Genomic DNA, 26,358 nt, shown 5'->3' with positions numbered 1-26,358 from the left:
CCACCGAGAACACCTTAGCAACCCACTAGAAAACCCCCAACAACTTTTTAACTTTAAACTACCTAATTTAAACTTTAAACTACTTTAAACTTCAAACTAATTTAAACTTTAAACTAATTTAAACTTCAAACTAATTTAAACTTTAAGCTAATTTAAACTTCAAACTAATTTAAACTTTAAACTACTTTAAACTTCAAACTAATTTAAACTTTAAACTACTTTAAACTTTAAACTAATTTAAACTTTAAACTACTTTAAACTTCAAACTAATTTAAACTTTAAACTACTTTAAACTTTAAACTAATTTAAACTCCAAACTATTTTAAACTTCTTTAAACTTTCTGGTCCGGCTTTCTCAAGCCAACTTAAAGTTTGTCTCGACGAACTTTTTAATCTAGTTTTAATTTAATACTGTGAAGCTGCTTTGATACAATCTGTATTGTGAAAAGCGCTATATAAATAAACTTGACTTGACTTGACTTGACTTAACTGTAATTAAAGTACAGAAAAAATAAGAGTAATCCCTTACTTAATTAAATTACTACTAGTACAAGTACTTAGTAATAGTTACACCCAACACTGGTGTTTACACATATTATCATGTACTATATTTCCCTAAATGTAATGATTTGTCTGTTTTTTTTTGTGCTCTCGTGGCTACAGGTGTTTATTTTTTTCCTAATTTCATTTATTCTTTCCATCCATTAGAACACACAGTGAAGCTCTGACAAAGAAGAGGCAGGACTACCTGGAGTGGCCAGAGTATTTCATGGCTGTTGCCTTCTTATCAGCACAGAGGAGCAAAGATCCCAGTTCTCAGGTACCCAGAGATCGATTGCCTGCAGTCCTACTAATTTGAAGTGTGTGTTGATTTGGTGACCACTCATCAATCTGAAATGTGGTTAAATAGTATTCAAGATGAAATTAAATAGGGCTGCACGATATTGGAAAAACTAACATTGCAATATTTAGTTTTTCTGCGCTACTAAAACAATTTGAAAACATTTCATTACTTGAATAGCTCTATTTGAAAAGAATTAATCATTATAGAATGATTGTGGGGATTTTGTTGGGACAAGTTTTTAATTTTTTACAAGAGTGATTTTGTCTGTCTTTTGTTGTTTGATTAATTCAATTCACATTTATTTGTAAAGTGCTTTTCACAATACACATTGTTTCAAAGCAGCTTTACAGAAAATGCATGTTTCTACGTTACAGTTGGTCTACAATACAAAGTTATCTGTTATCAGAGGTGACTGTGCCCAAGTAATGTATTTCAGATATGTACATCTACAAATCATGCAATTAGATAACATCATGTTTCATGTATTAATCTTAGGCAGAAGCAATGAGCTCAATGAAGTAGTTATTACAAGTTTTGATCATAATAATTGATTGATTCATTCAGAGTTTGCGTCATCTGAAGTTCTCTTGGGATTTCACACTTTTCACAGGCGTTGGGGCATGTGGAAGTCTTTGTAATATGCTGAATCCAAACTGGAGCTGGTGTAGTCTCTAGTTAGCTCGGGCATCCCGAGATAAAACATTAATGACATAACATTAACAATAATGATGTGCACGGCAGCAGCAGGTATATTAGGATGCTGTCACCATGCGTTCTGTTAATTCAGCTCACGACGTGACTTGTCGATCTTCTATTGGTCACATGTCTTCAAGGGATATGAATTTGCAGGTAAACGAAGCTAAATTTGCATGAACTTGCTTTTCTTGTCTCCCTTATTCACATGCGTATGGATGAAAGTCAATGAAATGAAAAGTTTAGTATCACCACTCCTTAAAACTGGTTTATTTTCAGGTTGGTGCCTGTATCGTGAATCAAGAGAACAAGATAGTGGGTATTGGCTACAATGGTATGCCCAACGGTTGTGACGATGACCTTCTGCCCTGGTCTCGCAGTGCTGATGACAAGCTGGACACCAAATACCCCTATGGTGAGTTCTGAATTTGATCCCTGTGGCCTGTTGCATGAAGCCGATTTCAGTTGCTACTGAGATTTGTTTGAGCAAATTCTATTTTTCGGGCTCAAGAAGATGGATTGGTTCTTAGCGGGTTTCATCACCATGCTAACTTATGCTACATGGCTTTTGTTCAGGGTTAGAGCAGACCAAAACCAATTCGCTGTGAGTAAAGTGACATGTATCTGATGCAATAAAGCCACTCTCCCTGTATCTCTCGCTCCAAATGAAAGCAGTTCAGAGTGAAAGAACTTCAGAGACAAAATTGCTCATTTTTTGCTGCTAATTAAACTATTTATTATATTTCTATTATATGAATTGTAATTATGTATAATTCATATAATCATGTATAAGTTTGTTTGATTCAGATATTTCCTTTCAGCTGCCTTCTCAAACTTTCGCTGCAGCAGTGGTGTTTATTCCTACCTTGCAAATGAATTTAAATTAATTATATTTTGCATAACAATCTTTTAAAGGAGAACTCCGGTCAGTTTTAACATTGAGCTCATTTTTTTGTACATTTGGAGTGCTGTCAATACAGAGAACAACGACAAAAATCGGTGTTGCCTACACCGAGTTATTCTATTTTTAAAATTTGCACCCTGTTGACTTCAATGGGGCAAGTACTAAACCTGCTTTTAGCCTCTTAACATCCTTGATGTGTCATTACAAGTGCACAGAAAATGTGAGTGATTCCTTCTGAGTGAACACGAGTGAATCTGACTGCAGTAGATGTGAAAGATATGTATAAAAATGATGTTATTTAAGCCAGCGCAAATACGTGTTTACATCCTGTTTTTGGTTGAAGTCCAAAGTAGTCGATTGCCGAGTTCACGCGCATAGGTTTAGTTACCTATGATCACGCGCGTGAGTTCTCCTTTAATCTTCAACAGAGAAGTGAATTGTGCCGACTCTCTCAAAAGAAGTGAATCAAACTGACGCTCTCCATGCTCCGTGTGATTGGGCTTCAGAGTTAATCGTATGTTTTCGTTTAAATCTTGGCAGAACGTTTATACAGAGCGTTGTGAGCCTGTTGAACCTGACCTAAACCAGGTTGGATTTATATGTACTTGTCAACTCTGAACCTACTCTTGAGTTCAACTAGCTTCATGCAACAGGCCTCTGGAGTCTTGGCTGTTGAACTGCAAGAATCAGTTACCCATAATTATCAGTCTTTCTGCCTCTGTTTGACATCGACAGGTCCGCACACAACACCCACATTACCACCAGTTTGAGGCTCTGTTAATGCAGCGTAAGGTGTCTGTTAACACCGTGTGGTGATGCGTATGCTCTTTTGAGCACATGGTGGCAGTCATGGATTACTTTTCACCTGCATGGGGCTGATGGGAGAGATAAAGGTGGAGCTGCTTAGTGAGGGAATGGTCAAGGTCACTTTGTGGCAGCTATTTGTGTGAGAAATGGAAATGAGTTGGAGCTGGCGATCCTAAAGTCGGCACATGCCAACCTGAGACTTTGAATGGGTTGTACTGCCAAAAGGAAGGTGTGAAAACTTGGGAGAGGATTTATCAGTCTGGCACTCGACTGATCCCCTGAACTGTTCATATTTTTTCCCTGGTTTATGTGGTCAGTGGACAGGATTAAGGTTTTTTTTTTTTGGGGGGTGATTTAGTAAAGCCAATTGAGTTGGACTCCACAAAGTGACCCAAAATGTTAAATTGAAAGTTTTTTTTTATTTTATTTTTTTGTTTAAACAATAATCAACTACAAACATATTCACATATCATCACAGCATACATACAATTTCATACATACAGTTCGTCCGCTTAGTTATAATTGTTTTGGAGATAATTTATGAAAGGACGTCACATGACAGTGAAGTTAAACCTGGAGCCTCTTAAATTAAGTCCGAACTTAGGAATTGTAAAACATATCTGGCCCACTGTTTAAAAGAAGGGGGAAAGGACTATTTCCAATTAATTAAAATTAAGCGCCTTGCCAACATAGAAGTAAAAGCTTTACAATCCAATTCACTTTTTGACTAAGTGTTTTTTTTTCACACACAATGCCGTAGATGGTGGTTAAAGGATTTGCACAAACATTTTTACTAAATATTCTAGAATAAGAAAAATCTGCATCCATTGCTTACATCAACTGAGGAATACATCTTTGCCAGATTGGCCTTAGATGAAGTCTTTGTACCACTTTGAATTGTATAAGGCTGTGTCTAGCACAGACAGAAGAGCCATGGATCTTTTATTTAGCCTCATCCCATTCCTCGTCCGTCAGGCAGATATTAAGGTCCAGGTGCCAGGCATCTCTTTGTGCGTTAACAGAAGTGGATAATAATGATGTAAGTTTTATACAAGCTAGAGATGTTGCCTCTTTGCTCTGAGTCTTCAGGAAAAAGTTGATCAATAGGGTTTCGATCTTGAAATCACGTACCTGTAGATATCTGAAAAAGTGGGCTTTAGGTATTTTAAATCGAGATTCGTATTGCGCAAAAGACAAGAAGCAACCATCAGCAAAAAGATCTTTAAATGTTAAGATACCTTTTTCTTGCCATAGCAAAAATGCTTGGTCATTTAGAGGCTGAGTGAATCTATGATTTCTAGCAACTGGGGCACAGATTGAACCCCTCTGCCATCTGAAATATTTGTGAATTTGGGCCCAAATCTGGACGGAGTTCCATACCGTAGGGTCCAACGTGTGAGAGTCTAGACCCAGTGGTAAGGGTGAGAATAGGAGGGCTGAAAGTGAGAAGGGAAGGCAAGCTGAGGATTCTCTCTGGACCCAGTCTGGTGAGTAGTTTATGTAATGTGAACCTTGCCAGTAAGTCAGAGCTCTTAGGTTACAAGCCCAATAATACAATGGAAAATTTGGGAGAACCACCCCTGTCTGTTCTTTAGGGTTTTGCACAGACACAGACGAATTCTGGGGGGTTTCTTGTTCCAAAGATAATTATCTTGTTTAAATGAGCAAAAAAAAATATTTCTTTATGTTAATAGGTATAGTTTAGGAACAAGGAACAAGTATAAAAACTTAGGGACTGTATTCATTTTCATTACATTGATCCTAAAATTTAAATTTTAAAAAGAAATTTGGTTTGGTTCCACAGATCATGGAGTTTGGAAAGCTTTGTTTTTTTTGTTTTCATGTGATAAATGTTGTTTAATCCATGATATAACTTTTCTGGAGTCTGGTATGTCAGATAAAGTAAGTGCAATCACATTGCATACAATGATTTTGTCTTTGTTCTCATTGGTATGGGTGGGGCCAACAACTGTTTCTTTAAAAAGGGCCTCTGAATTGCAAAGAAACCTCTGTGTTTCAGTTTTCTTCTATTCATTTATTTGTTTTTCTATAATATATTTATTATATTTGTGTTCTGTCCTCTAAAAAACCTTCTTCATTCCGTTTTCATTCTTCGTTAAGGCTACTTGTCAGTCAACCTGATTATGTTTGCACTGGTATTTCTCTATTAAGTGTTCCAGTTTGCTGAATATTTATTTAATAATTTGCTTATTTATATTTATGTTTTACATTTGAAAAATATTTTCGTTAAGTTTCGTTATCTTTAAGATAAGGCTGATATGTGTATTATAGGTTATGTATTTTGTTTGCTTTCTAATCTCAGAAAAGTTAATGAGATATTTGCAGGTGTTGCTGCGGCAAGTTTTATGCGTGCGTTTGAGCGCTTAATTATATTTTAATTGCTCATTATTGTGAATTGCTTAGTATTTCTCCCCTAACTAATCAACTAATGGCTAAAATCAGCGACTTACAGCCGACTTGGAAAATCTTTAGTTGGGGGCAGCTCTAGTCTTAAGGACCATAGTTTAGAGTCTCATTGATTTGGAGTGTAATTAATCATATTAAGTTGATTTTTATATTACAATGTTTACAGGTGCAGAAGTGATGGCTGAAATATAAGGGCTAAAGGATACCACATATCGGGCATTTCTTTATTACTGTATTATTAGCAAGTGAGGCAGGGAAAAACTTAAAGCACCACTAGAGGACATGTTGAATAAGTTGTTAAAGTAGAATAATTGTATTTGTTTTAGAGATGCACCGATTACAATTTTCTGGGCCGATTCCGATTTCCGATTTTTCATTAAGTTTGACCTGCCGATACCGATTTTAGCCGATTCCGATTTCATTTTTTCTAACCACTTTACAGCACACACAAATATTTATTTTATATCTTTTCTGTAATAGAACATTTTACAATTTGCATAGTTCCCACACATCTAAAGTGCAGTGTTGTGGAAGAACCATTTCCTTTTCACATTCAATATCCAATATATATATATATATATATATATATATATATATATATATATATTAGCAAACGAAACGTCTGTATGAAAACAGGGAATGGCAATAAAATAATAGGCTATATAAATAAAAAATAAAATAAATATAGCCTTGCAGTATAAAGATATTTCTCAAAGCACACACACACAGGCCTATTGCAATCACTTGTACAAACTGAATAATAAAACAAGTTTAAAGGGTACATTTTCTATAAATATTAGTCTTTTTCTTTTCTGACATAGCCTGCTCCAGTTCTTGTTAAAACACACAAATTCTGTGCATTTTGGGCACTTTTTTGTGAAACCCTATTTAGGCTATTTTCCATCAAAAGTGTGCTTTCCCTTTAATTGAGCGCGAGCAGTGCAGCAAATAGACTCGGCGCCGAAACACGCGCTTCACTGCTCGCGACGCTCCTGCTTGACGCTCACGCGCTGCTCCTTCCGTTGTGAATGCACTCATTGATTAACATGCACGCCGAAAAAAAAATACGCGCTTGCGGTCTGAACGGACGTAATTCACGAGGTTTTCTACATGTGCTCCGTGTGCACGTGTGATGCTGATGTTGCGCGATGTTAATTATGCCGCGCCCGAGTGCATTTGACCGGCATTTGTCAGACTGACCGGCCGGTCGCCGGTTACGGCCGATCACGTGAAAATCGGCCAATTCCGGTCACCAGCCGATCAATCGGTGCATCTCTAATTTGTTTCATAAAATAGTCCAGAGCAGGATTTTTCTGAAAAAATAAAAATAAACAATTTGTAAATGATGTTTAGACAAAATCCTCAGGCTTTGCTGTAGTAGTGGTTGGCTAGATGTTCAGAGTGGTTTTAGTTCTGGTTTAGTTCTATTGGTTAAGTAAAACATGGACTTCCCATGTCCAAATGGAGTGCTACAGTGTCACAGCATTACAACATTTGATTTGGAGCAAAAATGTATGCAGATCTGGGGGGAATACTACAAAACTGTACTGAAGCGTGAAACTGAAAATGACATAATTTAATCAAAATCAATCTGCAATATATATAACTTTTAACTTGTAGCCATTTGTATAATTTTAAGTGTAAAACAATATTTACATTTTTGCTAAATTTTCGTTTAAGTTGAGGGTTTAAGGAAGCCAATTCAGTTTGTTATTCACAGTGTTTATGAGGGTGGATGAGGACTGCTTGACATTTTAATACATCATACATCAAGTATGAGCAATAGTAAAAATTATTTAATGAATTGTCTGTACAGTATTGTGCCACTAGAGGATGCTGAAATACCAAATATAAGACTTATTGGCCTAATGTGATTTTTATTTTTTTGCCCTGAGAATATAATGACACTTTCACCTCATTCTCTAACAGGATACAGTGTTTATATGCTGCAACCACAGAGAAAAATGTTAGTTGTTGCTATGCTTTATTTTGCTGCAGTCCATATAGCAATATCTTCCATGCTACCTTTTAAATAAATGACAGTCCAGTCAGATTAATACTAAACACGCATCAAATGTTTGATAGATTCAATAGCTCAGCCCCTCCCATGTTCACTCATTTGATCGTACTCCATCATGAGCTTTATCATGTGTGCTTGCTTCCAGTTAAAACACACAATGAGTGTGCGTTTCTGTATGAATTACTGATATCTCTCTTCCATCATAACTACATGCCCTCTATCTCTCTCTCTGCCTTGTGCTGAAGCTCTGCCAAAATAAACGTGTGTCAGGCCGGTGTTTCGTGGTGCAGTGGTAATGTGCCACTGCTGATGGGCCAATTCATTCTCCGTAATTAAGGCGAGCAGAGTGAGTGATTAGACGGGGCTTTTTCTGGGTGATGTTGTGGAGAGCTGACATCTGTTCAGACTCATGCTTTGAAATCTTTTTCCTTTATAACAGTGAACTGGCGACTGGAGCCTTTTTCTGGTGGAGTGGTACAATGTTGACAAGCTAAGAAAGCTCAATCCATGTTTGTTGTGAAGCAGAATTGTTAATCATAGCTATGATTCATCATTCTGTGCTGCATGTATGCGCCTTTGTGACCTCTGAACGCTTCTAACAGGTCTTTCATGTCTTGTTGCAGTGTGTCACGCAGAGCTGAACGCCATCATGAATAAGAACTCTGCAGATGTCAAGGGTTGCACTATGTATGTAGCGCTCTTCCCCTGCAACGAGTGCGCCAAACTCATTATTCAAGCAGGTGAGAGTGTATCTGAGCATTTGTTTCTAACTGTGCATGTCTAGGTTTTTCAGCACTTTTATTTCCACTGTTCAGGAATCATAGTAGCACACAGAATCTATGGTGACAGGTAAACAGCTAATTGTCATATTCATTTCGTAACAGGCATCAGTGAATTAATACTTTGATCACAGTTATATTTCTGTTTCTTTGCTGCAACATTGGCGTGTAAAAGATACGTCCCTATTAGTGCTGCCATGACTCATGATGATCAGTACCAGTGAAATTTCATGATTCTCAAAATTAATTGTGATACCTAATCAAGAACTGATGAATGTAGCTGTGCTGTTGTGTAGTGCACAGACAGTAGGGTTGGGTATTGGTTGGGTTTTATCCGATACCAGTACCTACTCGGTATTTTTCAAATGGTTTCGGTGCTTAAACGGTTCTTGAAACGGTACTTAAGAAAACTAAACCGCACACACTTTATCAAAAAAATAACACGTGTGTGTGTGTGTGTGTGTGATTTTCTGAAAAAGATTTTCTGATTTCTGATTAAATGAAAAATTGTGCCGTTTAAAAGGCTACTGATGTAGCCGAAAACACTTGAGTTAAGATCAAAATTTGGTCTTCTCATATTATGACTTTTACAAAACAGAGAAATATCTGACACTGAGCAGAAATATTTAACACACACAGTATAGCCTCATATAAATATATTTGATATTGATATACTTCATACTTGATATGCAAGATTTGCAGTTGGCATTAAAATGCTAGACTTACCCGAAGAGGAACACTGGCAGCTGAACTTGAACTTTAGTCAAGCGTGTCAGAGGTTTTGGGTTCTAATCCGCATTCGTAGTTTTTTTTTTTTTTTTTTTTTTTTTTAACCGATTATGCTCATCAGTGGTTGTATATCAAGCAGGGACACTTTGTGTCCATTATATTTTGTGATTTCACCAGAATGAATAGATATGAGGCGCCGTCTAGGGCTTAAAGGGATACTCCACTTTAAAATGAAAATTCTGTCATCATATACTCACCCTCATGTTGTTTCAAACCTGTATGAATTTCTTTCTTCTGCTGAACAGGAAGGAAGATATTTAGAAGAATGTCAGTAACCAGACAGTTTCTGGTCTCATTGACTTCCATAGTAGGAAAAAAAAAAATCTGAGACGCGAGCACACACACACACACACACACAACTCTCCGCGCACATAATCATATAGACGGCGCCTCATAAATAGATCGATCTCCGCAACGTATTGAAGCGCGCGTCCGAGTGAAGACAGTGCGGTGTGCGCGAGCCACAAGAGAAAACACTGTATCCGCGCCACTGATCGCAGCGGCAACAAGCACTTTGATCACTTGATTTAAAAAACACATTTCAGCGCTAGATCGTCTCTTATTTAACAAACGAACTAAATGAATGCTCTGCTGGTTTACTGGAAATGTTTTATTATTGGATCATTCGTGCCGCGAGATGTTTTATAGGGGGCGGTAAAAAACGTCAGGCACCGAAAGTTTCGTTCTTATTCGGTCTCGTTACTACCGTTTACGTCGGAACCGGTTCCCTATTGGAACCGGGTTTCGGTACCCAACCCTAACAGACAGACAGTAGGAAACGGTAAGATATGCACAAATATTTTGTCCGTGATGTGCTGAGTCTTACAATTATTCACACTGAAAAAAATAAGGCCTATCTGTTCCATTAAAAATACACAGATAGGAAGGCCACAGGTAAATTACATTTATTATAAAGGGTTTATGTGAAGATTAAAACAATCTTTAAAATTAAGTTTCCTTAAATTAAAAATTATTTTTAAAGCCTAATAAATGTTGGAAATGATAGCTTTTAATTATACTGTAATGCTGAATGTCTATAATTAACGTGTGTGTGTGTATATGTGTGTATATATATATATATATATATATTATATATACGGGTCAGTGATGTTTTAGAATTTCAAAACAGTAAAAAAATAAAAATGAAAAGACAAATTAAATAAAGCATTTTTTGTGTAAATCTGTGTGTATATATTTTTTTTTTTATTAGTGCCCTTTATAAAAAATAACAATATATGACATTTTAATGTGTTTCTTTGTATACAGTCCTTGAAAATGTCATACGGTAAAACGAAGTGATTTTTAGAAATAAATTAAATTTGATATTCATGACACGGTTAAATACAACCAAGAATGTAATAGTTGATCTGTAAGTATTCTATAACAAGTTGCAAAATATAAACACCTACACCACAAATACTAGATATTTTGTTTTTTAACGACTACAGCATGTCATCTATGGACATTTGTTCTATTTTTTTGCTAGAAATTAGTCAAAAATGCCTTGAAGTTATATATATATATTCATACTAGCTCTCCTCCATTATTTTCATGAACCATGTAAACAAACAAAGTATTTATTTTTATTTCTTTTAAAATTCAATGTTTTACCATATGACATATTTTGTTTTACCGTATGACATTTTCAATGTTTCATTGCATTTTTAATGTAATAAATTGATGTAGGCCAATTCAGAATGATTTCAAAGAAACACAAGGCATCTCAAGTGAACCTTTTATTAACAGTAGAATATATTTCCCAGCACTTGAACATTTCTTTTAGTCAACTCAATTCTCTTTCAGTACATTCTTGTAGCATTAGCATACATGTCTGCTATCATTTATGTAACATTCATGTCTGCTATCATGTCTGCTATCATTCATGTAACATTCATGTCTGCTATCAAAAGGTTATGAACAACCTAATCTCATATAATTTACAGTAATAGCTCATATCAAAAGATTCATCACTTTTTCACGAAAAACGTATAACAAATAACAGTAACATTGTGGGGAAAAACAGACGAGTATATCTGAGACGAGTATGTCTGAGACGAGTATATCTCAGACGAGTATGTCTGAGACGAGTATGCCAGACAATTATTTCTGAGACGAGTATTTCCGAGACGAGTATTTCTGATACGAGTATATCTCAGACGAGTATGTCTGAGACGACTATGCCAGACAATTATTTCTGAGACGAGTACATCTGAGACGAGTACTTCTGAGACGAGTATATCTCAGACACGAGTATTTCTGAGACGAATATATCCGAGACAAGTATTTCTGAGATGAGTATTTCTGATACAAGTATATCTGAGACGAGTATATCTCAGACGAGTCTATCTGAGACGAGTATATCTGAGACGAGTATGCCAGACAATTATTTCTGAGACGAGTAAATCTGAGACAAGTATTTCCGAGATGAGTATTTCTGATATGAGTATATCTCAGATGAGTATATCTGAGACGAGTATTTCCGAGATGAGTATATCTGAGACGAGTATTTCCGAGTCGAGTATATCTGAGACGAGTATTTCCGAGACGAGTATTTCTGATACGAGTACGCCAGACAATTATTTCTGAGACGAGTATATCTGAGACGAGTATATCTGAGTATCATATACTCTCACAGTTATACCTTTCCCTCCTCTTGGCTAGGTTCTCCTCTCTAGCTGCAGGATCTGCCCTTAGCTTTGCACGGAAACGTGCACCCCTCTCCTTACTAGAAAGAGGTATCTGTAATAATGTGAAAAAATGCTTGAAATAGGCAGAAATATATTATATATGTTAATATTAATTCATAGTAGTTGTACAAACTATATATGTGATAAAACAATTAAGAAATAACTAAATAATTCAGTTAAATGCTCTGTGTCATATGGTATAACAACATGTCATACGGTAAAATCATTTGTCCGTATGACATTTTTTGTTTGCCCTTATGACAGTTTCATGCTTTGTCATTTATAACAGGCAGTTGCTTGGCCACCTCCTTCCACCTTTACCCTTGACCTTGACTTTTAAACTTTATATTTCACTTGTAAATCAATATTTTTTCAAATTTTAAATGTATTAAACCCTTTTTTGATGTTTGACCATATGACACCCAAATCTGTGACACATGGTTACACACTTGGAAAAGGTGAAATTACCTGAAATTTAGGAGCAAAATTTTAAACTTAACTTTAACTTGGCTGGTCTTCAGGGGTCCTCTGAGTGATGTCATCACATGTCACATGACTTAAGTCATTAATATTCAGTTCCAAAATGGCTTCCAAACTTTGTTTTACCGTATGACATAGGGAAAATGTGTCTTGGCGGAACAATTTGTTTTTGATACTAATGACATTTCTTAAAGGTCTATCTTACTGATACTTTAATATGCTTATCTTAAGGCTTGAAAAAATATGCCAACTGAAAAATTTGATCATTTTTAAACATTTTTAATCATTTTAAATGCAATTGTCTTAAATAACTTTAAGTGAATTCCGTATGACCGTATGACATTTGACCACATTAATAGTCTAAAAGTTACCTATTTTTGAAATTTTCACACAATTATGAACAGTAAGGAGGACAAATGATGTGAGATTAAAGCATATATATAATTTTAAACCTATTTTATATAAATATATAATATTTATTGCTCCTGGAAGTGCAAATCAGTGCGGAAAATAAGTATTTGAACACCCTGCTATTTAGCAAGTTCTCCCACTTAGAAATCAGGGAGGGGTCTGAAATTGTCATCGTAGGTGCATGTCCACTGTGAGAGACATAATCTAAAAAAAAAAATCCAGAAATCACAATGTATGATTTTTTAACTATTTTTTGTATGATACAGCTTCAAATAAGTATTTAAACACCTGAGAAAATCAATGTTAATATTTGGTACAGTAGCCTTTGTTTGCAATTACAGAGGTCAAACGTTTCCTGTAGTTTTTCACCAGGTTTGCACACACTGCAGGAGGGATTTTGGCCCACTCCTCCACACAGATCTTCTCTAGATCAGTCAGGTTTCTGGGCTGTCGCTGAGAAACACGGAGTTTGAGCTCCCTCCAAAGATTCTCTTTTGGGTTTAGGTCTGGAGACTGGCTAGGCCACGCCAGAACCTTGATATGCTTCTTACAGAGCCACTCCTTGGTTATCCTGGCTGTGTGCTTCGGGTCATTGTCATGTTGGAAGACCCAGCCTCGACCCATCTTCAATGCTCTAACTGAGGGAAGGAGGTTGTTCCACAAAATCTCGCAATACATGGCCCCGGTCATCCTCTCCTTAATACAGTGCAGTCGCCCTGTCCCATATGCAGAAAAACACCCCCAAAGCATGATGCTACCACCCCCATGCTCACAGTAGGGATGGTGTTCTTGGGATGGTACTCATCATTCTTCTTCCTCCAAACACGTTTAGTGGAATTATGACCAAAAAGTTCTATTTTGGTCTCATCTGACCACATGACTTTCTCCCATGACTCCTCTGGATCATCCAAATGGTCATTGGCAAACTTAAGACGGGCCTTGACATGTGCTGGTTTAAGCAGGGGGACCTTCCGTGCCATGCATGATTTTAAACCATGACGTCTTAGTGTATTACCAACAGTAACCTTGGAAACGGTGGTCCCAGCTCTTTTCAGGTCATTGACCAGCTCCTCCCATGTAGTTCTGGGCTGATTTCTCACCTTTCTTAGGATCATTGAGACCCCACGAGGTGAGATCTTGCATGGAGCCCCAGTCCGAGGGAGATTGACAGTCATGTTTAGCTTCTTCCATTTTCTAATGATTGCTCCAACAGTGGACCTTTTTTAACCAAGCTGCTTGGCAATTTCCACGTAGCCCTTTCCAGCCTTGTGGAGGTGTACAATTTTGTCTCTAGTGTCTTTGGACAGCTCTTTGGTCTTGGCCATGTTAGTAGTTGGATTCTTACTGATTGTATGGGGTGGACAGGTGTCTTTATGCAGCTAACGACCTCAAACAGGTGCATCTAATTTAGGATAATAAATGGAGTGGAGGTGGACATTTTAAAGGCAGACTAACAGGTCTTTGAGGGTCAGAATTCTAGCTGATAGACAGGTGTTCAAATACTTATTTGCAGCTGTATCATACAAATAAATAGTTAAAAAATCATATATTGTGATTTCTGGATTTTTTTTTTTTAGATTATGTCTCTCACAGTGGACATGCACCTACGATGACAATTTCAGACCCCTCCATGATTTCAAAGTGGGAGAACTTGCAAAATAGCAGGGTGTTCAAATACTTATTTTCCTCACTGTATAAAAATATGCTATTACAACAAATATTTAAAATATACTGTCTTTAAGTTGTTTGTACATTAATTTGGAGCGTAACTGTGAAACTATTACAATATAAAAATATTAAAAACTCCAATGTTTTTAAATGCGATTCTTGATCAATTACTGAAAAAATGTGTGATTCAATTTTTTTTGGATTGTTTGACAGCACTAAAATATACACTGCCGTTCAAAAGTTTGGGATCTGTAAGATTTTTTATGTTTTTAAAAGAAGTCCCTTATGCTCACCAAGGCTGCATTTATTTGATTAAAAATACAAAAAAAGCAGTTATATACTGAAATATTACAATTTAAAACAACTGTTTTCTATAAATCAATACTTTTATTCAGCAAGGATGCATTACATTGATCAGAAGGGACAGTAAAGACATTTATAATGTTACAAAATATTCTATTTCAAATAAATGTAATATAACTTTCTATTAATTTAAAGAATCCTGAGAAAATTGTCTGTTTTCAACATTGATAAAAATAATGAATGTTTTTTAAACATCAAATTTACATATTAGAATTGAATGACTTCTGAAGGATCATGTGACTCTGAAGACTGGGGTAATGATGCTGAAAATTCAGCGTTGCATCACAGGAATAAATTACATTTTAAAATATATTCAAATAGAAAACAGCTATTTTAAATTACTGTTTTTTTTTTCCTTGGTATTTTTAATCAAATAAATGCAGCCTTGTTGAGCATAAGAGACGTCTTTTGAAAACATTACAAATTTTACCGATCCAAAACTTCTTGCACGGCAGTGTATATATAAATATAATATATATACACACATATATTATATAAACACAAACTTTTATGTTAGATGCGATTAATCGATTTGACCGCAGCATTTTTATTTATTTATTTCAGACTGGCTGATGTCAATTCAAAAAGTCAATTTTACCACATATTTAAAAGCACTAAGTTTAAATGCCACTAGAAAATGCACCATGCTGTAAATTTCAATATGTAGGGAACAAATATGAACAGTCCTATTGTCACTTTGGCACCAGAGATGTTTAAAAAAAAGAAAAAAGTAAATTCAGTAGTAGCACCAAAACTGCTTCAGTGAGAAATCATTTGAATAACTTGTTTACCCTCTTTAGGGTTTTCTTTAAGTTAACTAAATGCAATCTCTGCTGAGCTCTTAAACAGTTTTGTCTTGCACTGTGACGTGTGAATGTAAGTGTGACAGAGTGTACATGTGCCCTCAAACTGTTTCTATCGATGTGAACACAGTCTGAATGCCCTCTGCCATGTATATACCTTAAGTACAGTCCAATTTATATTCATAATTTTGTTTTTAGTTCATTGTTGCATCTGTATAGTTTCACTGTCCTCTTTCTAACAATACAACAATTTAGCAACAAGAATGACTGTAATTATGCTTGAAAAGAACTCTTTATTATGCTTTATGTACTTTCCACTTCAAACACATTTAATATTTATTTTTTCTGAGGTAGACACAAGATGAACCGCTCTACAAACAGTGAGCTTTTTTTTTTTTTAAAGTGGCAACCTTGTCAGTGCTGATGTGGCTGCAGATGAAATGACAGTGGAGACAGGTGGAAACTGAGGTTCTCTATGGTCATCCTGCCATACTGAGAAATCTGCAGTGGGCGTCACTTTGAGCAGCCCGCTTCTTTGTGAGCCTTCTTGGCTGCTTAGATACAACCTACATAGTGACAGGTTGTCTTCCTCTTATTTTTCCTTCTCCAAACCCTGCTCTGTTGTTATTTTCAATCTCCTCTTATCTGTTGAACTCTCTTAACACCCTCTTCCCCATTCTCTCTCCTCCCCTCCAAGTCTTTTTGTCCTGATCTCTCTCTCTCTCTCTCTCTCTCTCTCTCTCTCTCTCTCTCTCTCTCTCTCTCTCTCTCTCTCTCTCTCTCTCTCTCTCTCTCTCTCTCTCTCTCTCTCTCTTCCTGATTCCCCTCCATGTACACTTGTGGCAAAGCCTACTGAAGCTGTGTGCTGAAGATAGCATGACACACGCTCCGATGCCGTCTGATCTTCAGGATGCTTGGCCTTGCCCTGGCCCATCTCTCAGTGGGGTGTCAGCTTCCTCTCAATGCTCTGGCATCATTAAGGAACACACACAGCACTTTCTTTCCCTTTCGTCTCCACGCGCTCTATAGGATGCAACAAAACGCTGCTAAAAATGATCGTCCGACCTCATTAAAAACGCCCTCTGATGATGCCAATCAGATGGAGCTGAACCAAGCGGATGTTTAATGTTTGAATGCTGAGTTTAAAAGAATCGAGTCGGGGTGTCGTCGCTGCTGGTTAATTTTGAAGGTGTTCTGGCCATGTTTGTTTACTAGAAGTTGTAAAGCCTCACAATATGAAGAAACGCAAAAGCCTCTGCATGTAAAAAACATGAGGATAAAGGGAATATTAGTAGACTTGGAATGCGAATCCACCCTGATTCTCTTATAAAGGCATCCGGGCTGTATCTTGTTTCTATGTACGTGGTAAACCTTTTGATATTGCTGGTGTGTGCTTCTTTAACAGAAAACTAACATAATTTAATTACAACCAGAGGGATTTATTAAAAGGAATATTTTCCTTTATTTTGGTGCCAGTGGTATGCATTTTTGTACCCGGCGACAAAGCTTTCTTTTGACTTCCCACACAAAGTTTGCCGCCTTCTTTGTCAAATGACTATGATTACTTGTGCACCAATAATGTGATTATTTCTAATAATCAGAGTAAGGTTTTAATCGCAATAAGATGTTTAAATGACACCAGCAGATCTATTCACTCCAGTTTACATGCAATTTTCATTATTCTGATTATTTGCTAATAAGTATGGTTATTCCACACTCAGATAGGCATACAGTATAAATGTTACTGGCCATTGTTTTAATCTACTCACATCAAATTCATCAACATTTTATGGATGTATTGGATATTATTTGGCGCCATGATGAACATTGCGCCGTCTAGATGAAGATACGGAGCAGAGACTTAGCGATTCAGAGTAAAGGGAAAACTTCAGAATTATGTCACAGAGTTCATTCATGACGTTGTGTGAAAACACACGCCATCCGCGTACGTCCGAGCACATGTGCTCTTTGGTCAGAGCGGCAATAATGTGATTAAGGTGTTTACATTCCTGTTTATTGTGATCTAAAATCGTCGTACACTACATAGTTCAATGCGAATATGCTTACTACAATTATGAGCTTAATCGCATTAGTTTGATCGAAGTATTGCATTTTCATGAGGTAAAGTTTAATCGCAATATTGCCAAAATCCTATTATAATCGCATTATGAGGGGGCATGTAAACGCACTCATTGACTACTTCTTGTTCTAAAATGAGACCTTTCACTGTACTTTCTCCCCCTTTTTTCTCGATCTATAATTTTGTTCACGACAAATGTGAAATTGAAGACCCTAGATATTACATTTCCCCCCTTCTGTATCTAATTCTGTAGCTATTCCTCTAGTGAGAAAGTGTTACAGCTCATTTCAAATGCAGTTCAAACGTGTCCATCTCTCAATCTCACTGTATGAAATGACACCAATCATTTTCACTTCCTCTGGCTTCTATGTTGATGTCCCCCCTGCACTTTAGCTTCTCGGTGCCAGCGACAGCGTTTCTGAAGCGCAGCTTTAGAGCCTCTCCTCTCTCTGAGGAATTAAAGTGTTCAGCTCCCAAGCAGCTGCCATCTTGTCACTTCCTGTGACTGTTTTTGGAGGGACTGAGGGACTGTCCTGTCACCTCATCTCCGGAGAGCATTCTGGAAACGTGGCATCTCCAGAGTTCTGCTCCACCTTCTATCAGAAGCTTCCCTTCTGTTGGACAGCTTGTCGTCTTGGAAGTGTTTTATGCAGCTTCGATACTTATCCTCATGTTCTTTTCATGGAAAGGCATGTTTACATGGAAGCACTCGTGCAATTTCTTCGGCCTTTTTCCTTTAGGTATCACGTCAGTTTTTAGTTGGAACACTTTAAATGGTTTGAGGGCTTTTTTTGGACCTTGAGTGCTTGCTTTTTATTTTAAATAGCCAGATGAGAAGTCCTTTTCCCTCCCCCCTATGCACCATGAAATGTCACCAACTAAAGATGGCATGGTTTTAAGATAACATAGCCAGGCTGTTCCATGGTAATTTCATCTGTTGCCTCTTAAATTGTTCAAATTATTCCATGTAGAAGCCCCATGCTTGTCTTGACAGCTTTTAATGAAAGGTGGAATTCACTGTGCAAGTCATTTTGCCTTCGATCAGAGCACTTTTCTCCTGTGCAGATAAACGTGCTTGATGGAGACGCTGTGTATTTTGGGGTGGTGTGTGTGTCTCTCTCTCCGATATATTCACCTGCAGTTGCAACAACCATTGGCTATGTCGGTTTACTCTTTTTCACCTCTGAAAGCGTTAAGGGCATGAGGGAGTCTAAGTGGTTTTACCAGATTCCTCGTGTTTCTCTGTAAAGCTTGGCTAACAGGGCCTTTTATAGACTCTCCTCATGTGGGCCGCTTGTGAGTAGTCAGCAGGATGCGTGGGGGTGCTGCCAAATGCCCCACGTTTTTTAGATGCCAGCAGGGCAGATTTCGTTTCAATTGGGATTGGTAGATATTGGCTTGAGCCTGCAGCGACAAGTTATCGACTTCTCCCCTAGCACAAGCTCTTGTTCTTTCCTAACAGGCTATTTTGGGTCCCTGTTCTCTTTGGGCCTGTTTGTTTGAATTTCTCCTTCTGGTTTTTTTTTTTTTTTTTTTTGTGCATTTGTCTGACCCACACTATTCTTCTGCTGTCTCTGCCTTACAGGTATAAAGGATGTGATCTATTTGTCAGACAAATACCATGACACTCCAGAAATGACTGCCTCCAGACGTCTGCTTAACTTGGCGGGCATCACGTACAAGTAAGTCTCTCGAGTCTGACCTTAGTAAGGGGTTGGTGTGTGGCTTGGAAATTAAGAGGGTTCATTTGCATTCCTGTCGGATCTGACTGGCCCGAACGATTGTACAATCAAGGCTGTAACGGAGCCTGACCCTCAGATGTGTGGGTGTATGTGTGACCTAAAGCATCAAAAAGCTTCTGTAAGCCTTCAAAAAAAGACACGCTTGGGGAAAAATGAGTAAGCACTGTGCACAAGTCTGGATTTGTCTCATACTCCATAGGAAGCCAAATCGTATCACCTTCATGACAACCTCAAAAATGCAATAAACAGCCACAATTGACTAGTCATATCAATGACGTTTTATATATTACTAATTATATATATTTATATTTTAATGTTGTTAAACATTTGTTTGTGCAGTGGACATGAATGATACCTCAAATCTTGTGGCTTGTTTAGAGAACTGTGTACTGTTACTTTAAGAGACTAGCCTGGTGGATGATTAAAATAAAATCATGTATTGTATTGTAATGTTGTATTTTTCATACCTGGCAAACAAAGAATAGTATTATTAAAAAATATGATGCACAATGATGTATATCTACATGAGATGGAGACTGCAGTAATATCAGTGGCCTAGAAAAGCTGTTTTATTCAAGATGGAGCTGAGCTGGTTTCCCCTCATGCATGTTGGCATCAGTGACTGTTACTACTACTACTTCCAATAATAATGATAATATTTAAAAACTTAAATACTTTTGTATGACACTTTTAATCTGTAATTAAGGTGTTTTACAAAACATAAATGACATATTAGCAAACAAACAAAGTTTAGAACATAAACATATAGCCTACAGTCAGACTGAACAGACAAACATGACAAAGAAGTTTGAGTCGACAGTTCAAAGATCATCAACAACGTCACCTTAAAATTAAGTGTGTGTGTGTGTGTGTGTGTGTGTGTGTGTGTGTGTGTGTGTGTGTGTGTGTGTGTGTGTGTGTGTGTGTGTGTGTGATCCATCAAACAGTCCGAACAGAATGAGTACCACACCGAAGGTGTCAGCTTAAAGTTCAAGAATACAGGGATTAAAAGAGCAAAATGTAAATGCAAACATTTAAAGCCTTTAGTTTAAATGCATAATGTGAGCGAAGAAGCCCTTCACTTTTTTATTTTTTAATGAGATACAGGGTTAACTGACAACTTAACTGAACTCTCTGTGGGGTTTGCGGTCCTAACAAAGTCCTCTTTATGTTAGAGAGAGCCAGCAGGAACTACAGCAAGAACGGACTGGACGGAAATCTCATCTTCCCAGTTGTATGTACACACTATATATAGATGCACGGTAAATAAACTCTGAAGCCTTTCATCAGAGTCAGATCAAATAGAACTGGGGGGACATGAGCCTGAGGAGACAAAAGGAGTAGATCCGCCTGAAGATGAAAATCAGGAAATCCTTGAAGATACTTTCATGCCTCTTGCCTGTCTTTGAGGGTAGCAAGGTTAATTCCCCTGCTGCAGCTTTTTGAAGGTTGTTCTCCAATACTTCCAGCATTACTATGGATCTCTGCATTTCCATTTCTTCAGCCCTTTGATTGCAGAGCCATAGGCTATTTAATAAAGATATTAAAATCTCTTCCACACCCATCACATTTTCAAATTTTTTGACCCAATGTCCATAGTCTGTGTCCATCTGTGCCAAGTATTTGGACATTTAAGCCTCTCATAAATGTAGGCATGGTATAGCATTTATTTAACAAAATATCAAACCAAGTGGTGTTTATTTTAAGAAAATAGAACTAAAACACTTTTCAAGTAAAACATTTAAAAAAAAAAGTTAGTTAGATTTCATATTATAAATAAATGTTTTGTAGAATGTTTAAATAAAATATTTTTAGAAAATAAATCTGATTGTAGAGTACTAGGGATTAGAGGAGGGTGGTGTTTAATGATTGTTAAAATAAATATAGTACTGTGCAAAAGTCTTAACCACGTAGTGTGAAAGTACCGTAGGAATTATCAGTTTACATTTCCAAACATTCATTTTGTCATTAATTGTAATAATCCAGTGAGATTTTTGTATGCACAAGGAGTCTGACAAAAGCCGGTGCTCCACACGGAGATCTGATCTCACCATCATAGAGTCCATCTGGGATAACATGAAGAAACAGAAAAAACTGAGAGAGGCTAAATCCAGAAAAACTGTGGCCACGTCTTCAAGATGCTTGAAGAAACCTTCCTGCAAAGCTACCTGAAAAACTATGTGCAAGTGTACCTGGACAAAAGCTGTTTAAAACGCAAAGGGTGGTCACACCAAATATTGATTTGATTTAGTTAAGTAAGGGATAATGTATAGTGAGCCGGTTGTTATAGTGAATAACAACCCCGACAGGCTGAACGGGATCCCGACGCGAAGCGGAGGGATCTTGAATCAGCCTGAAAGGGGTTGTTATTCACTATAACAACCGGCTCACTATACATTATCCCGCTTATTACATGGCTACCTACAAAATAAATAAATAATTTGCCGCGAATTATTGATTTAAAAAGGGGTTATTGATTTAAAAACGATTGTATTGCTTCCGCTAAAGAAAATAGTCCGTTCCGCGTCCATAGCAACGCGCTGTTTTTCATGGCAACGGTCTGTTATACTTCGCAGCGGTCTGTTATAAAGAAATAACAGACCGCATTCTATATTGGAATTCAGCCAAGCCATGTAATAATAGAAGTTAATTGATTGATAAAATATATTTATGACATTATTTTTGAAAGCATCCTCACTTTACAGCATTTTAACAGTGCCCATACTGTACACATACTGTAACTTTGGAAGTAGGTTTCTTCAAACGTCTTGGAGACGTTGCCACAGTTCTTCTGGATTTAGTCTGACTCAGTTATTTCTTTCATGTAATCCCAGATGGACACGATAATGGTGAGATCAGATCTCCGTGTGGAGCACCGGCTGTTGACATTCCTTGTGCATACAAAAATGTCATTGGATTATTACAATTAATGACAAAATTAATGTTTGAAAATGTAAACTGATTTCATACTGTACTGACACACTACAGCAAAATATACAAATATCTATCTAATCTATCTATCTATATATATTCTTATACTTAATATTTTGTTTATATTATGTTTGCATATAATTGTTCCTTATGCACATTTTCGACCTGCGGAAAAAGGAATTCAATGCGCTACTTGCATGTCCGATAAAAGTTTACATCTGACTTTGACTCAGACAATGAACTGCAGTAGTAGATCATATGTTTTCAGCTTTTTATTTATTCATTTTAAGTGCCAGATGATGAGAAATGAAGGATTGAAACCTCACCATTGCTGTGCAGAGTTCTGCATTTTGAATTCTGAATAAGATTATGAATCAATTTGCTCAGGCATCAACTGATGCCGGCTTTGCATTAAGCAACATGGGAAAGCGAGAGTCCAAGCTTTGTGAATGTTCGTGGACAAAGTCTTTAATAATTTTTCTGTCAGTGGAGATTCTATTTGTATGGATTGGCTTCTGTTGTTATAGAGGTTCAATGATGAGGAATAGATTTTTGCCACATCCAGCTCATCTCACACTGAGAGGGAGGGGTTCATGAAAGAATGAAGAGTAAAAAGAGTGGTATAGGAGGTGAATTGAGAACAAGAAAAATAAAAGGAATGGAAAAGCAAGGTTTGTGGTGAAGATGGAAGAAAAGGCTTAAAGTGGGGGGGAAGGAGTTTACCACCTGCTGGTTTGGTTCTTCTTGGCAGGGTATTTTCTCGTGAGATGTTGAGGTGCTTGGTCCTGGTGGGATTGCCATTTGGAGGGGATGCTGCTTGTGTTCTCTCTCTCACGAGGACTAGTGTGTAATTGGTTTCCTCAACTCCAGCATGCTGAGGTGAATTATAGGTGTGACAACTTGGACAATGAGGACAAGAAGTGAATTCTCTTTGTCAATTTTATAAAGGTGTTTTAAAATCTTTTTTTAAAAACGTCTCTGATTTGAAAGTTTATTTCGACATGCTTCAGTAATATATTTATATATTTTTTCTGTTCTTATTTCTGTCCTACAGGCAATTCAAGCCGAAGCATGGAAAGATTGTCATTGATTTTAATTCAATCAACCACCCCGGATTGAACACTTCCAGTGGTTTTGGGGGCGTACAGTCATCATAAGCCAAGGAACTTGGAGCGTGACATTAAGTATTCATAAAACAGACACATTGTTTACCTTGTTTATGTACTGGTGAAGGTCTTTATGGGTTTGAGTGATTACTAAATAGATATAGTTCACTGTCGTGCAATTTTGTTTTAAATCTTCGTTTCTTCAAATCTTGAAACTTCCTGAAATTGACAGTAGTTAAAGTTTTGAAATGTGTTTCTTTTATGTATATGCTCTAATGAATAACATTCATATTTTTTTATCAATTTATACAATAGCGGCGGTAAGTGACCTTGGCTGATGTGCCTATTTTAAATTGATTCTTTTAGAGTTTCAGTATTTATTAATGGGTTGACAATGAGGAAATTAAAATCAAACTGGATGCCAACATTAACCAAATCAAATTATTTACCTTTGTCTTTTAATTTTTTTGTATGCTGTATGACAAGGCTGATTAGATTTTGATGTTCATTTCACTCATACAAAAACTGTAAATTACCCTTTCCTTCAATAAACCTCTGATGACTGTTTTGCTCATATTCATAAGCTTTTGTAAGAACCCCATCAGATAAACCTCATATTTTGTCAAACCGCAGTCCGTATTGTTTTGTGCATGTTGTGTCTGTGCAGGTTAGAGCCCACAACTTCTGGTTTTAATAAAAAGACTTGCATTTTAGAGCGATGTATTTGCAACTGTTAGGTATCGTTATACCAGGATCACGCTCTCAAAATAAAAACTGAATAAAATTACTCTGTTTCTGGTTCATAGGCATCCTATGAGATTTAGATTTTTTTGTTGTTGTTACACAACACAAAATAAATCTGCCCACACAGCTGCTATTTTTTGTTATGTGGCATGCATACATCACTGAACGGTTTCCCATTACACACAATAACTTTGGATTTAATGATATTTCTTAACAGTATAATTGGACATTTTTTTCTGAGCATCATTTGGTCACTACTATTCACTATTCCTACTGGGATTCGATAATGCAGAGATCTTTTAACAACATAAATCTTCATTTGAGAGTTGATGTAATGGTTGTATGGCACTGCAATTAATTTTTTTTGGTTTGACATATGGCTTGGTTTGTCACTTCTGAGTTATATATAACAGTTAAGAAGTTGATAATTAATACTAAGCTCTTGAATACTGAGATCCTAAGGCTTTTGAAGCATAATGAGGTCTGGAGGACCAGCACACTTTCATATACTGTGAGGGAAGTGCACATTATCAGCTCATTGTGAATGATTCCACTCAAGAGTCTTGCACGGGTCCTGCTTGGTAAACCCGCCCTGCACCCGCAGTACTTAACAGAACACCCGACCTGTTATCCAACAGCAGCATTTAATTACGTAACCGACCGTTTGACATAAAGACCGTGACCCGAGCCTCACCTGAATTAGGTAGACAGAAATTATTTTCTCATGTAACACAAACAATCAAACCAACAATATGCAATATGCAACTGAGTTGATGCAGTTAAGGAAAATAGCTAGACATGCCGCCCAAAATGGTAATAATTAAAAGAAAAACAGATGAGAACGTGCAATTGTCATGCAAAAAATACATCATTTTGCCTACATCATGTGAACAATCTGCCCACACCATAGGCGCTTAGAGGTATCCATAACATATCGCCAAATATGAGTCTGTGATATAATATAGTGGATATTTTAGCAGATTCACTGCATTTAAATGCAGTTGTCTCTCGTGGAACTCTACAATGTATACGTGGCCGTTGGTCCTTTTAGCAGCATGAAAAATAAAACTTTTATTCAAATTGCAAATAGATTATATACAGAAACCGAGCAAGAGTGCTGTGAGTGACTGAAGTTGCAGCGCACAAACGCTGTGCTCAACACTGCAAATCTAGTTGTTAAATAGAAACTTTTAACATTCTTTAGACAACAGAGCGTGAACACAAATAAGCACCTGACATCACTGGCTGCCATACTGAAAGAGTCATTCAAGCTAGTTACTCAACAGCATCATAGACAGTCCTTACATATGCTGGTTGCGCATGTTTTATGAAAATAAGAACCAAAGCCACTTCCAGAAATTATCCAGAAAGAGGTCATTCATTAATAGGTGTTCAGTGAAATGTGATTTAATGCTTCTTGTGTGCCAATTGTTTTTTTTGTGCACTCTTGTCTTTTGACATAAAAAAACATTAAAATATATCTTATAACTTGCATGAAAGAAAGTATTTTCTAAAAGAAAATTAACCCTAAAGAAAATTAATAAAATGGATCTGTTGCCACAAGGAAATGTCCCTGGTCCTAGTCTACCGTCTAGCATTGTCCCGAAAATAGCAGCTTGGATATTTTGAGATGCACAGTATATGCCAAAAGGTATGTCCAGAGGGGATATTTGCAAAATATGAGTATTATATACTGGGAAGAAGAATACACTAAACTTGATTAAGGTATTAAAAGAAAGGCAATCTCTAGCATATCATGGAATATGGGTTTTATAGTATTATGCATAGAAAAGCAAAAAGCTCACAGAAAATAAAGCAAATATTCACTACATTGTATTCAGTTACCTATATGTTTTAGTTCATCCTTGTGTTTGATTATAGCATCCATTCCCTCTGGGTATTGACTCACTTAACACTTGACTCGTGCATTTGTCGTGCATTTCGGATCCTCAAGTTTTTCCAAAAGTTAAGCTTCATTGGAAAACCTATGACTTATCACAATTCAGGTTTAGAATTCAGGTTTATAAAAAAAACTCAACCTCTTTTAGCTGTTGGTTACAGTTCAAGATGAACTTGGACG

General features: G+C 36.8%; 1 protein-coding gene across 3 annotated transcripts in view; it reads left to right on the top strand.

Annotated features, from left to right (window-relative positions):
* Positions 1–24,336, top strand: part of dctd (dCMP deaminase) — a 29,560-nt gene extending 5,224 nt beyond the window's left edge. The window contains exons 2-7 of one of the 3 annotated variants that reach the window (XR_014029950.1): positions 709–820; positions 1,817–1,952; positions 8,319–8,435; positions 19,341–19,437; positions 23,180–23,376; positions 23,483–24,158. Coding sequence is in view for 2 of the 3 variants with exons in the window: in XM_081362562.1 (XP_081218688.1) it covers positions 709–820; positions 1,817–1,952; positions 8,319–8,435; positions 19,341–19,437; positions 23,483–23,585 (565 nt within the window). In the remaining variant the exon portion in view is untranslated. Of the gene's footprint in view, positions 1–708; positions 821–1,816; positions 1,953–8,318; positions 8,436–19,340; positions 19,438–23,179; positions 23,377–23,482 lie in introns of all 3 variants that reach the window. The other 2 variants (XM_081362563.1, XM_081362562.1) reach the window with 2 other exon arrangements.
* The last annotated feature ends 2,022 nt before the right edge of the window (positions 24,337–26,358 follow it).

The sequence above is a fragment of the Scardinius erythrophthalmus genome (assembly GCF_964197995.2).
Source record: "Scardinius erythrophthalmus genome assembly, chromosome: 3".
In the NCBI taxonomy this organism is placed as follows: domain Eukaryota; kingdom Metazoa; phylum Chordata; class Actinopteri; order Cypriniformes; family Leuciscidae; genus Scardinius; species Scardinius erythrophthalmus.
The sequence above is the reverse complement of the archived record's forward strand: the minus strand, read 5'-3'. Positions and strand labels throughout refer to the sequence as shown.